A 15,026-nucleotide genomic window follows, 5' to 3' on the forward strand; every position below is an offset into this window, starting at 1 on the left:
AACCAGAACCCTGTGCTATGACTCTCATCAAACAAACAACCCCTCCCTTCAGAGACATTAAGAGCCAATTCTAACAGAGGTCTCCTCCAGCACATTTGACAAAGACCTGGAAATCAGTACCTTTTGGACAAGGCAACTCAATTAAAAATACAACCACCTCTAGCATTCAGACCATATATTTTCATCTTAGTCAAAGGGGCTCAGACCGCCCACAGCATTCATTCCTCTGATCCATCAGGTGATACTACCTATAAAAGGTCAGATGAGAGGCAACCTTGTCACAGATCTGTTGTTTATGTATTCTACTAATGAATATAAAGCTATAGCTGTGCAAATCTAAAGACAGGTCAAAGCAAACAAATAGAAATTAGTTTACTTGTAACTCAAGTTCAAATAAAGTTTGGACAAGTTCAAACAACATTTGTGGTGGAATAAATTGTGTCTTTCCCAAAGTTATGTTGAGGCCTATACATGTGGCCTTACTTAGAAATAGGGTCTTTGTAGATGTCATCATGTTATAATGAGGTCAGGCTGGATTAGGGTGGACCCTAATTCAATAACTGGTGTCCTTATAAGAAGAAGCAATTTTGTACACAGAGAGAGGCCACGTGAAAATGGAGGCAGAGATCAGAGTGATGCTGGGACAAACCCAGGGATGCCAAGGATTGCTGGCAACCACCGGAAACCAGACTCTGTGGAGGCATAGTGTTTCCCATACTTTGATTTTTAACTTTTGGCCTCCAGAATTGTTCCAGAATCAATTTCTATTATTTTAAGCCCTCAGTTTGTGGAACTTTGTTACACCAGCCCTAGGAAACTTAAACATTTAAGCAAAAATATGTATATTTAAAGCAATACCTATTAACATCAGAATCAAGAGCACTAATAAATTAGTTAAAACAAAAGAGGATGACAGATATTTAGGCCTGGTAGGGTTGAGGTGAGTGGGTGAAGAAATTGGCCAAGCAAATTTGGGGACATCAGTGTTGAGGCTGGGGGTTGGGTCGACAAAAGTTGACATCCTGTGACAGACTCATCACCAAGGAGTTAATTGTCCCTCCCAGGTGTGAGGCAAGCATTTCTCAACAAAATCTTACCACTTTTTAATGGCAACAAATAGAAAATTTGTCAACTTATCATCAATATATAGGCACAACCAGGTTAAGCTTCTTGTCTCCAATTTGGCATTTTCCTGGATGATATTTCAACATTCTAAATTAGACAGCCAGCCATGCTGGAGAAGGATCTGTTGGCCTATCTGTCTTTCTATATAGAACTGTATCCACCATTTTTGAAGGTGCTGAGACTCCACTCATTGATGATGATATCGCTAAAACAGTTATATTTTGAGCTAGAAACAGGAAGGTGTTTTTGTGGGTTCTTTGTTTTTTGTTTTGTTTTGTTTTGTTTTGTTTTTGTTTTTTTCCAGGTGAAAACTTAGGGGAGGAAGGAGGCTCCTTACAGTTTCTAATATTGCTCTGGCTCTAGTATAGCCCCATGAAATACAAGTATCTAATGGTAAACTTCTCACTGGTTAGACCTTAAGAGCCGCTTCCAGGAACTTTTCCAGCAGTAATTAGGGGGATGTACTGTTGCTAATCCTGAACACACTGGGAGCCGGGTTAATTTTGAAAGATAAAATAAAAGTACTGCCTTGCAGCAAAAGGCCACTTCTTGGCACCATTAGATCAAGCACAGTACTGGGTAAGTATTAATTCTGAAGATGTCAGTATCAGCAGTGGTACAGGAAGCTACTCGGAACAGGCCAAATGAAGCCTCAATGTGCAAATGCCATTTAGCAAGTACATATAAGCTAGGCTAAATTATGCTCAGAGCACTTTCTAGAAGATTCAAATTTTAATATATTAGCATTAAAACATGCCGTACAAGCAACAGGGAAATTGCAGTTGTCAACATGTGATTTTAGTTTCAGGGTTAAGTTCATCCAAGAAAATAAAATTTTAATTTAGATTCTCTCCACCTCCCCAATCCACATGCTTCTTTTAGGATGGGGGAGAACACAGTTACTCAGCAAATATATTTCACATCAAGAAATAGGGTATATTCATCAGGAGAAAGGATGTGAAGTTCTCACTTTCTCTCTCAAACAGTTTGAAGTGGGCCTGCAAAGGGCCAAACCACAAATTATGGGCAAGTTGTCCTGATGCATGTGTGATGTGCACTGCTGTGCCGATAGAGAGATAGATAAATACTTAGATAGATAGGTAGATAGATAGACGAATAGATGATAGATAGATAGATAGATGATAGATAGATAGATAGATAGATAGATAGATAGATAGATAGATAGACAGACAGACATAGATACACAAATAGAGATAGGGAGAGATCTGTATGAATCCTTTTTAATGAGAAAGGATTCTAACATGGGGTAGAAAGAGACTGGGGGCTTGGGAACCACAGGCCAACTCTGCTGATGTGAAACTGAGCTGTATTCCAGTTCCAGTCTGATAGGTTGTTTTCTATATCAAAGCAACAAATGAAACTTTCATTTCAGAATGCATCTGGTCTCTCAGACCATTCTATTAGAAGCAGCTATTTTCTTTAAATTGAAAGTCAAGACAGTTTATTTTTTTTTCAAAACCATGCTGTCAGCTCTTCTGCCTGACCCCTAACATTCATTTGTTCCACACAATGGCAAAGCTGCCTGAAGAAGGGATGGGATGGGTAGAGGTCTCTCCCCAAATCTTTGCCCCCAAAGGGCATGCCTATTAGAGATAATGACAGAACATATTTAGCAAAGAAAACTTATTTATAAGAAAAGAGGTACCAAACCACTCTTCCAGCTAAAAAATTTGAACCAAAATAACTTCAATCTTTCAAATGTCACCTCTATATATACTTTTATTGGGCATTTGAAATTTTCACAATAAAGAGGTAACCTTTCTTATTCTTATCCCTCCCTACACATTCTACATCACTTTTAAATGATGAAATAATTACATATGTTTAAATGCATGTAATTGATATGTATATATGCATATAATATAGATACTCTATGTGAATACACATCAGCAGTGTTAGAGCAGAAATATTACATTACTCATCATATTATGTTGGTGCTCATGTATTTCCCATCCATTTTGCTAAAAGCTTACTAATTTGTTTAATTGAATTTATCTAGGCAAAAAATTCATTCACTTCAAAAATCATTTCCAACTAGCTAGAATTTGAATTGTCAATAAGTATGTAATATTTCCCTAATTAAATTAGAAGTAATATTATCATGGAAAGGCCTCTTTAATAACTTTTCCCATGATGCTGTTAAGGTTCTGAGATGATTTATAATACTAAAAAAAACATCATTCTTGAGTCACAACCTTGGATATTCATTTCCTAAGATGTGTCTTTCCCTGTTTATCAACGGTCCCTTTTTTACATTTCATTTTTAATAGAAGTAAGCCACACTACTCTTTTTTTTTCAACCCTCGCAGATGGTGATGACATAAACTTCTGAAATGTTAAAAAAAAGGGGGGCACCAAGTCACTTTCCTAGTTAGGAACTAAAGGAAGTCACCTGAAAGACAAGCCTAGAAACATACTCAATAATTTTATGATTATAAATATCTCAAATATAAATTTTGAGGAAAATATACAGTTAAAATGTAGAAATCCACACCATGATTTTTATAGAACATCATTTTAGTTATTAAGTGGTTATAAATTAGCCATTCATCATTGACCCTTCTAAATTATGTAACCTTTCCAATTATCATTTCATCTGTTTTCTATATAAAAAATCAAAGAAATTCAAGATATGGAAAAGACATACTGGATGAGGATCTGAAACTGATTTGGTAGCTTTAGAGTTGACATGATCTTGGCCTGGTGCAGCTCATTTTGGAAAGCTGCCTCAAATTTCCCCTGGTTTTGAACTTTTTTTTTTTCCTTACCACTTTCATCTAGCAAGAAATCATCCTGGTAACGGAACTTCTCTGGTCCACATGCAATAAAAATGTCATCGTCACCAAAAAAGTCCTGAAGGCACATCACCTACAAGAGAAAAGCATTGCACTCAGCAAGGGGTCAGCAGAACAGCAATTACTACAATGCACCAGCAAGTCAACATCTGCATGAAACCACTTCCTGTCTAATGCAATCAACAGGGCAGCTTCTCCACAGGAATTTCAAAGGAAGGTCTCCAGCATCTGTTACTAGTAAGAAACATGTTATGTTGCAGTTGTGCAGGAAGATGGGGTAAGGAAAATAGAACTATTAACTGTCACATTTATTACTTGATGTATCAATAGGCTCAGAGGTAATATCCCTTTATTTTTATAATAGAGAGAATGCAGCAACATGTGGAAAAGGAGCACCCTTTTTTTCCTTCTGAATATAATATTCCTTGATAGCAATAAAAGTCAGCATATGATTTCAGCAACAAATATGTTTTTTAGTAACTGATGCCATAATATGTACATGATGTTCACTGGGGTGACAACAGAAGAAAAATAGCTGTATCATAACATGAATATAATTATATCCTTTAGACCCCTTCTACATCTAGTTGAGACAAAAATGTAACCCTTCATAATAATAGAAAAATAATAGAAAAAAGACAGTTATTACTGAGATTTAGATATGCAGACGAAGATAACTGTATGCCCATTACTCAAGCTATGCTCAACTTTAAAATGCTCATGTTGTCCAACTTCTCATAGTCATGTAAAAGGAAAGTTTTAAACAACCTTTTGATAGTTATTCAACCTACAATTCTTCAATAACTTTGAGAGCTAAATGCCATTTTTCAAGTAAATGTGGTCAAAATGAATAATTTCAAGCATACTGATCTCTGTCTTTGGATATGCGATGTACTATTTTGTTCACAATGTGTATAATGCCAACACAAGGCACTGTAAACACTGCTGATTTCTATCTCATTTCAATTTCCTGTGACCATTTGGAGTAAATCCTAAAGCAGCCAATGAGAGGCACACATTCAGACCTGTAGGAAACAGACTTTCTAATAGCATTTCCCTTGGATATCTGAGAACCATAGTCAAACCTTCCTGGGGTGTTAGAGTTTTTGGCCTGTGTTTACTATTAGGTCCTCCCTTGTTTGTAGTTTCATTTGCAGGGTCTCTCTGGGGTTCCACTCTTTGTCAATCCTTGGTGACACTACCCTGACACATCCAGGAGCTATAAGACTTACAGTAGTAAGGTGGGAGAACAAAACATTATTTAAAGTCCCTAAATGCAAATATGTGTAGGTTCCAGATAGTTTTTCCAATTAATCTCTTATTTCCAAATAATCACTTGGCTGTAGTTTTAAGAATGAAATTTCTATAACAATTTGATAATAAGCATTAAGTATGAATGAGGTACTACCTTGGCCGTCAGTGCTTACTCTGTCTGTAAGGCTTGACAACATAGGTGACTTAAGAGGGACATTGTAATTATCAAGGAAGATGGACTGAGGGTCTTCAATAGCAGTGTCAGAAGCTCCAATCTTATGCTCAGGTTAAAAACATGTTCTTTGCATTCAGAACTTACTGTCTATTTTACCACTCTCTTTCATTCTGATTCCAACCATGACCCTGTTCATCTTTACATTCAAGACACAGCTCCCCTACCCAGCTTTCTTGGTCAGTGTTGGTGTCATCTTATCCAACCTCATACAGGCCATTTTCATTCTACCTGCATAATCTGTATTGTCCCTGTATATACTAGTTAGCATATAGAATGTACATAGAAAATGAGTAAGACATAGTCATTCCCTCAGGCAAAAAACTGTGAACAATTAACCCTAAAGAGCATATTTCCTAAAGTGTGGGTTGTTAATAGTTTCTGTGCAAATAGACTTGGGAAATACTGAGTTTATCAGATATAGACAGGTGACTTCTGAAAATGCTTAATGTGCTAATGTACATCACAACTCCAAAAAGGAGACAGAAAGATCCAGTATTTTCCAAAATTATTTGATTCCAGAACTCTTTTCTCATACAGCAACCATAGGTGAAAAGAACTCTGGGAATACACAAAGCAAAGAACAGTTACCCACTCTCCTCGTAGGCAGCATTATTTCTCTAGCTGTTTGTTTTTTTGTGTTGTTTTTACTAATGCAAACATTTATAATGGGCCTACTCTGTGCCAGGCTCTGTGCCAAACATTTGATGACAAATTTCTGATAGATGAAAAGTATTGTTTTCAAAAGGAAATTGTCCTTTCTTTCTATGTATTCTCATCACTTGCATTTTAGAACATCAGATTGCTAAGCAGATTACATTCATATATGTGTGCGTGTTCTATGCTACTGCTAAGTGAACAAATAATACAGGGTGGATCAAAAGTAGATTTACAGCCCTAGCCAGTTTGGCTAAGTGGATAGAATGTTGGTCAATAGACTAAACTGTCCCAGGTTCAATTCTTGTCAAGGGCACGTACCTCATTTGCCGGCTCGATCCCTAGCCCTGGTCAGAGAGTATGTGGGTGGCAACCAATTGATGTGTCTCAGATCAATCTTTCTCTCTCACATCGATGTTAGAGAGAGTCCTTTCCACTCTCTCTAAAAATCAGTGGAAAAATATCCTCGGGGGATTACCAACAACAAAAAAGTAGATTTTTAGTTGTGAGTACACAAAACAGAGTTTATTCTTGTATTATTATTACTGAGGCCTGATGCATAAAATTCATGTAAGAATAGGCCTTCCTTCCCCCGGCTGCCGGCACCGGCTTCCCTCTGGCACCTGGGACCAAGGCTTCCTTCTGGCACCCGGGATCCGGGCTTCCCTCGCAGCCCCAGCTTCGTCTGGAAGGTCATCTGGAAGGACGTCTGGAAGGATGTCCAGTCTAATTAGCATATTACACTTTTATTATTACAGATTATACTAGAGGCCCGGTGCACAAAATTCATGCACTTGGGGAGGGCTCAGCTCAGCCTGAGCCCTCTTGCAGTCTGGGAGCCCTCAGAGGATGTCCAACTGCCTAAACCAGCAGACAGACATCCTTAGCACTGCTGTGGAGGTGGAAGAGGCTCCCGCCACCACCACTGCACTTGCCAGCCATGAGCCCAGCTTCTGGCTGAGAGGTGCTCCCTGCTGTGGGAGTGTACTGATCACCATGGTTCAGCTCCTGCATTGAGCATCTACCCCCTGGTGGTCAGTGCACATCATAGCAACTGGTCGTTCCACTGTTCGGTCGATTTGCATATTAGCCTTTTATTATATAGGATTATTTTCCATACAAAAAATTGTAAGCCTACTTTTGCCCCACCCTGTATTATCAAGACTATAACTCGCATAAGCAGGTTGTCAGCCAACTGCTTTCCAACATGTACCAATGACCATCCTCCAAACAAAGAACAGAATAGACAACCATCCAGCTTGGACAGTTTAGTTATAATTCTGTTGGAAAGTGGGAAATGAAACATAATGAACTTCTGATGTTGCTTCCAAATCCAGGATTCCAAGAACATAAAAGAAATGTGGTGATTGCTAAGGAAAAGTAACTGTCATTACCCAGTACAAAACAATAAGGAAAAGTCATTTCAGTCTCAAGCAACATGTATTCATTTACCTCTCAATGTTCAGTGACTGAAATCAAAGAATTTGTTGAACTATCAGAAACTGTGATGTTTTCTGTGTTCTCTGCTCTGGTATCATTTAGCAATTTCTCTGCTCACAACCTCCCACTAGAGAAAGTGGGTATGGTCAGTAGATGAAATTCAAATTTATAAAACTCCTTGTTAGAAGCCTTGGTAAAAGACTTGATAGCAGAAGTGCCTTCAACACAAGTTTACAATAAAGAAGGATTTAGAATAATCTGTGCACTTCAGTTATCTATACTCACTCTGTCATTGATCTAAAGGTAGCTATACTGTATTCACTATACACTAAAGGTAGCTATAGTGTAACAAAAAAGAATCACAGAGAAGCACTTATAACCATTTTCTCCAGCACACTGGTGTGCTGCAAGGATTTTTAAAACATGCAATACCTGACTATTTAGTCAGGGCACTGACTTCTTTTCCCTTAGATTGTCAAAAAAAAAAATGACAATAGCCAACACAATAGCCATCATGTGAATGAATAAAAATTATACCTATTTTGCCCTGGCTGTGTTGCTCAGTTGGTTGGAGCATCGTCCTGTACACCAAAGGTTTAGGGTTTGATTCCTGGTCAAGGCACATACCTTGGTAGGTTGTGGGTTCAGTCCCTGGTTGGGGTACATACTGGAGGCAACTGATAGATGTTTCTCTCTCACATTGATGTTTCTCTCCTTTTCTCTCTCCCTTCCTCTTTAAAATCAATAATAAACATATCCTCAGTGGGGGAACCAAGATGTCAGCATAGGTTAATGCTGGTACTCGGATTCTCCCACAACCACATCAAAATTACAACTAAAATACAAAACAACTATCATGTAGAACTGCCAAAAATCTGGCTGAATGGAAATATTGAAACTAGAGAAGTAAAGAAGCACATTGAGACTGGAAGGAAGGGTGGAGGTGTGGAATGGCTGGTCTGACACCCACTTGTGGTGTGTTTTTAATCAGGAGGGATATCTTAGTTAAGGAGGCCTCCAGGGAGGAGGAAAGGGTCCCAGCCCCACACCAGACCCCTCAACCCACTGTTCCTGAGCCAGGAAGAGAAGTTCCCGTAACTTTGAGCTATAAAAACCAGTGGTGATTGTGGCTGAGTGACACAGAGACTACTGGAGTCCCAGGAAGTTTCTCTTAAATATCCAGCATATGGACCTACTTGGACTCACTCCTTCTGGGCTCCAGCACTGTGTCAGCAGCTTGAAAGAATCCAGGGACATGTGGGAAGGAACTAAATTTTCTGGTATCAGGGCAAGGACTTTAGAGCAACTTTCTCCTAGCCAAAAAGGCTGGGACTCCCCCACTACAGAGATGACTGAGTCCCCATCAACCTGGCCCACACAGTTCTTCCCACCCTAGTGATTCCCTGAGATCCCATCCCCCCAATTTTCAGCTCCACCCAAGTTGTTTGCAGTGTCTTTTACATATGAATGGCCTGTTCTGGCTCAGGCTTCAGACTTTCCTAAAATCTCTCAAACAAGCAGCAGCTAGATGCATGTGTCTCCTACCTCTCTATAAGTGGCCCCAGGCCTGGCACTAGCAGCAGCTTGCCAAGATTCACAGCTTGGACTCTCTTGGGCATCTCTAAGCCCAACACAGGTTGCAGTCATCTGTAGAGTGCTCTGTAGCTCATGCCAGGTGGTCCCAGGCAGAGCACAGGCAGTGGCTGACTTTGCACCTCCCAAGAGGCCCTAGAGCCAGTACACCTGGTGGACAGCTTCAGACCACACTAGATTACAACTCTACTGTATCCATGAACAACACACTCAAGGGGTGGATTCAGTGAGCACCAAAGCCCCACTGAAGCAAGTCCTGCTCCATAGGGGTGTCTTCTGCACAGCAACTCTTCCACTGTAGTGGCAACTGGTCCTCACAGCCAGTTGGCATGGAGGTCAATGCCTCCCAGTGACAACAACAGCAATCAAGGCTCAACTACAACAGGACAGTGCACACAGCCCACACAGGGGTGCAGCTAGAGTGCCAAGCTCAGGTGACTGGGGAGGTTGAGTCACTGGACCCTACAGGACACTTACTACACAAAGCCACTCTACCAATTTCAGGAGACATATCAGCTCTACCTAATACATAGAAACAAACACAGGGAAGCAGGCAAAATGCAGAGACAAAGAAACATGTCACAAATGAAAGAGAGAAGAAATCTAAAAACAAACAAACAAAACACACACACACACAAAAAAACCTAAATGAAATGGAAGCAAACAAAGTGCTAGCTATAGAGTTCAAAACTATGGTTATAAGGATGCTCAAGGATCTTAATGAGAGCTTCAAGGAACTTAGTGGGAATGTTAAGGTACTTTGTGACAATTTCAAGAAAATTAGTGAGAACATCAAAGACATGAAAAAGGACTAGTCAGAAATGAAGAATACACTAACTGAAATGAAGAACAGTTTACAGGGAATCAACAGTGGAGTAGAGGATGCCAAGAATCAAATCAGTAATTTGGAATATGAGGAAGCCAAAAAACACCCAATCAGAAGAGCAAAAATAAAATAGAATTCAAAAATATGAACATAGTGTAAGGAGTCTCGGGACAACTTCAAGTGTACCAGCATTTGTATCATGGGGGTGCAGGAAGGAGAAGAAAAAGAGCAAGATATTGAAACCCTATTTGAAGAAATAATGACAGAAAACTTCCCCAACTGGTGAAAGAAATAGACATACAAGTCCAGGAAACCCAGAGAGTCCCCAACATGAGGAACCCAAAGAGGCCTGCACCAAGACACATCATAATTAAAATGCCAAAGGTTAAAGACAAAGAGAGAATCTTAAAAGCAGCAAGAGAAAAGCAGTTAGTTAGCTACAAGGGAGCACCCATACAGCTGGCAGCTGATTTCTCAACAGAAACTTTGCAGGCCAGAAGAGAGTGGCAAGAAATATTGAAAGTGATGAAAAGCAAGGACATATAACCAAGATTACTCTATCCAGCAAAGCTATCATTTAGAATTTAAGTCAAATAAAGAGCTTCACAGACAAGAAAAAGCTAATGGAGTTCATCACTATCTATCTAACCAGTATTACATGAAATGTTGAAGGGTATTCTTTAAGAAGAAAAAGATAAAAAAAGATAAAAATTATGAACAATAAAATGGCAATGAATACATATCTATCAACAATTGAATATCAAAATAAATGAACAAGGAATCTAATGAACAAAAAAAACCCTGATGAATAAAACAGAGCCCAAGGTATGGAAACATGGAACAGACTGATGAATCTCAGAGGGAAGTGGAGAAGGAGTCAGGAAGAGGTTAACCAAAGAACTTATATGCTTATGTCCATTACACATGGACACAAACAATAGGGTGAAGGCCTGGGGTGGCGTGGGATCTGGGTGGAAGAGGTCAAGGGGGGGAGGTCAAAGAAGGGAACATCTGCAATACTCTCAACAATAAAGATATTTTTTTAAAAAAACATATCTTCAGGTGAGGATTAAAATATTATACCTATTATTGTGTATCAGATTGGCAAACGATATACATTTTTTGGTGTACTGCAGAATTTTAGTAATTAGTTTATGTGTGCCATGAGATGAAAAAGGTTTAAAATCACTGTCCTAGGCCAATTATAATTTGTGAATTTTCCCTTACCAGCAGTTCTCAACCTGTGGGTCGCGGACAATGAAAATACATCCTGCATATCAGATATTTACATTACGATTCATAACAGTAGCAAAATTACAGTTATGGAGTAGCAACGAAAATAATTTTATGGTTGGGGGTCACCACAACATGAGGAACTATATTAAAGGGTTGCGGCATTAGGAAGGTTGAGAACCACTGCCTTAGGCATTACTGTACTTTCTGATATCAAAGGATTAGAAAAGGTAGAGAAATGTAAAACAGTGTTTTGAATAATGATCTGATTTTTACTTATCTATGCAGTGTTATTCCTTTTAAATTTCAGATTCTCACAATTAAATATGATAACCAGCTTTCAAAAAAGTTCCATTTATGGATAAAGAAAAAACATGCTCTTCCCTGGCCAGTGTGGCTCAGTTGGTTGAGCACTGTCCCATGCACCAAGAGGTTGCTGGTTTGATTCCAGGTCAGGGCACATGCCCAGCTTTCAGGCTCAATCCACAGTAGGGATCATGCAGGAGGCAGCTCATCAATGTTCCCTTTCTCTCACTCTCCCTCTCCTTTCCCCTCTCTATAAAATCAATATAAACATTTAAGAAAAAACACAAACATGCTTCTTGCTACAAAGAGATAGTGACAGTTAACCTATTCTTTTATTAAATCTCTGCACACATGTTGGAAGCATCCATCAAAATTTGCAAAGACACAGATATCAAGTTTGAGAAAAGAGAGAACTCCAACTTATCTTCTTGACTTATTCTTTTCAGAAAAAAAGGCTGTTCTTTCCTACTAGTGTGGTTTTTGGTATGATTTTTTCCCCATTAGGTGTCCTCTCCTACCTAACTCTTTGCCTATTGAAATTCTTGCTCTAACTCAAAGCTCACTTGAAGATTCAAGCCTTATCTTCTCTATCCACTCTAATACAAAGTGACTCACCTTTGCTGTGAACCCTTAGTGATCATTCAATAAATGTTTATTGAACACCTATTATTTGCCAGCCACTGTGCTAGGCCTTGAAAATACAACTGCCCTTATCCTTAACCTATTTTTTTCTAGTGTATATGTGTACAGACTCACACTCCAAAGAATTCCTATCATACTGCTGTGAATTAGTAATTCAGCAGAGTACTATGTATTAGCTTCCAGTGGTTTTGTCACAAGCTTGAAGGCAGTTGGATGAGTTGCAGCCCTTTCTCTGCCACCACCACTGAATTGGGCAAGTCAGGAAGCCCCAGTCAGCGATCTTGAAACATGTCATATTTTTTAAAAAGATCCTAAATTTAGTACAGGCAGAGACAGTGTCTCCTATTGGGTATGGTTCTTACACAAAACAGAGACATCTTATCTGGCACCATTTCACAAGAGCACAGCCTTGTTGCCAAAGCCTAGGTTCTTAATTAAGCCAATTTGACCACTTACATGTTAATTGATTTGTTCCTCAGTGTATCATATCAACTGTTTTAAAGATTAGATGAGTTAAGATCAGGAGTCAGAAGATAATAAGTCCTCAATAAATTTTAGCTATTTTTTATTAGCCCAAATGTATTTTTACTTCAAAATCAATATAAATCAAATGCATACCTAACACAGGCACACCTTGGAGACATTGCGGATTCAGTTCTAGACCACCGCAATAAAGCGAGTTGCAACCTTTTTGCTGGTGGAGGATCTTGCCTTCAATTTATAAAAAACACAGCCCCTATGAAGCACAATAAAATGAGGTATGCCTCTATAAACAAAAAATTTAAAAAACATAGTATGTAGTTCCTAGGCACTGTACCAAAGGCTTCTTTCCTAAGTAGATGTGGAGAGAATGTAGTCTATGGGTGACCCTTCTCACTTTGGGAAGAGAGATTTTATTAGTATATATTATTTTGGTGAAAAACATACTTTGAATTAGTATCAGGGAATTGGTGCAAAGCTGGAAGAAGTTACTAACATGAAGCTGGTCATGCTTCTGATTTTTATTAGGCTTCCACCAAAAGGATGCTGTGAAAATCATTTGCAAGTAGGTTCACCTGCTCCCACAGGTATATAGAGTCCTATGAACCATTGTCTTTACTCAGGGCCTCTTGGGATTTGTCACCAACTTTTAGTTTTTTTGGAACCCAGAGATTTGTATTCCTCTAAGAAAACTGTCTTCTGTCAAAATGCTCCTACATTAGAAAAAAATTATACATATTATATGTATTTCATAAAGGAGGTAATCAGTTTATGGCCTGCAATGCTTAATAATCTATCAATTTTCAATTCTAACTGCTGCTATGATTATTATAGGAAATCTAACTCCATATAAAAACATCCCATTTACTGCATCAGAGTTTATCTCTGATAGTGCTTAGCATAATGCCATACCCACTGTATCTCAAAAAACAGGGTTGATTAGAATTGCCAGATGTGATGAAAAAAGCCCTTGAAAGGAGATCAAAATACCTGGGTTCTGAACCTAGATTTTCCATAATCATTATAATACTTATGTTACTTAATTTCTGTTAGTGATAATTTCTGTATTAGTTCTCATATGTTTTACCACAATAATTATATGATGAAGATATAAAGAAAAGATGAAAATTCTTATGGTGTGATATAGCAATAAAAATAGTAATATACATCACTACATCTAATCCTCTCTGCTATGAAGAAGACAGACTCTATTTGGCAATAGTTTGATGTAATTACTATCCCTATTTTACAGATTAAAAAATTTACCCAGAATAAACAGAGGTAGTAGGAATTTGAAACCAAGCCAGTTAGAATTTAAATTCAGATTCTTAATTATTAAGCTGCAGAAAAACAAGTCTATTCAAATACATAGAAACTTATGTTTGTGTATTATAAATTTCAGTTAATGAAACCATTGTAATAGTTTATAGTAAAAAATGTCTAATAAATTTTTTAATGAAAATTTAATTCTTTGACTCAAAACCAAAATAAAACACACTATATTCAGTGTTCTGACTCTCCTTACTTGAAATCTGAATTTACATATTTTCCATTTAACTTGTCATTACACACACTCCTCCTGGGAGACTAAGTTGCTTACAGGAAGAAATAAAAACACAGAGACAAATATGGACTTCCTCTCCTCTGACTTCCGGTTTGCGTTGCTCTGCAAGGGCAGAGATTCAAACAAAAGCAATAATAGCATCTGCTATTTCTGAAGCAGGACTGTGGAATCCATTCCCTCTCATTGTAATGAGATCTCCATGGTGACGCTGATGTCAGGGAGCTGGGCAAGATTTCAGCAGTGCCCACAGGGCAATATTTTCTTTACAAGAGCGCCCTCTACCAACAAAACACGGGATATCTTTGCAGTCAGGTCCTCTTTTGTTCGGAGCCACAGTCATTATGACTTCATCAGGTGTCTCTCAAGATGTTTAGAAAATAAAATATTTTACTATTGTCTTTTTAAACAAACAATTGCAAAAATAAAAGCCAAGAAATTCAGTCCACTTATTGGAATAGTGGAATTCTCGAGTATGACATATCTTTTCAGTTTTAATTTTCTTTTAAAAATCTTTATTTATAATTTCTCATTCTTAAAATAAAAAAGGCTTAAATGTTCTGTTATCCACACATTAACGAGATACTTTTTACCAAAAAGAAATGATTGTATCTTTGTTTAAAACAGTGGCTCTCAACCTTGGCTGCACATTAGAATCACCTGGGAATCTTTTTAAAATCCTGATTTCTGGGCCTCATCCTCCGGAAATTCTGTTTCTTTGTTACTAATGCTGTGGCCCCACCCCATAACAAAGAAACAGAATTTCCAGAGGATGAGACCCAGAAATCAGGATTTTAAAAAGATTCCCAGGTGATTCTAAGTGCGCCCAGGTTAAAACCCCCGGTTTAAAAAAAAATCCAG

At 38.3% G+C, this 15,026-nt stretch overlaps 1 protein-coding gene across 1 annotated transcript in view; it reads right to left on the reverse strand.

The window, feature by feature from the left end:
• Positions 1-15,026, reverse strand: part of LOC102440557 (serine/threonine-protein kinase DCLK1) — a 518,233-nt gene that overhangs the window by 249,052 nt on the left and 254,155 nt on the right. Inside the window, exon 4 of the mRNA XM_006083624.3 lies at positions 3,915-4,014. Within this exon, the coding sequence (XP_006083686.2) occupies positions 3,915-4,014 (100 nt within the window). The remainder of the gene's footprint in view (positions 1-3,914; positions 4,015-15,026) is intronic.

Source organism: Myotis lucifugus, unplaced genomic scaffold (genome assembly GCF_000147115.1).
Source record: "Myotis lucifugus unplaced genomic scaffold, Myoluc2.0 scaffold_7, whole genome shotgun sequence".
Taxonomy (NCBI): domain Eukaryota; kingdom Metazoa; phylum Chordata; class Mammalia; order Chiroptera; family Vespertilionidae; genus Myotis; species Myotis lucifugus.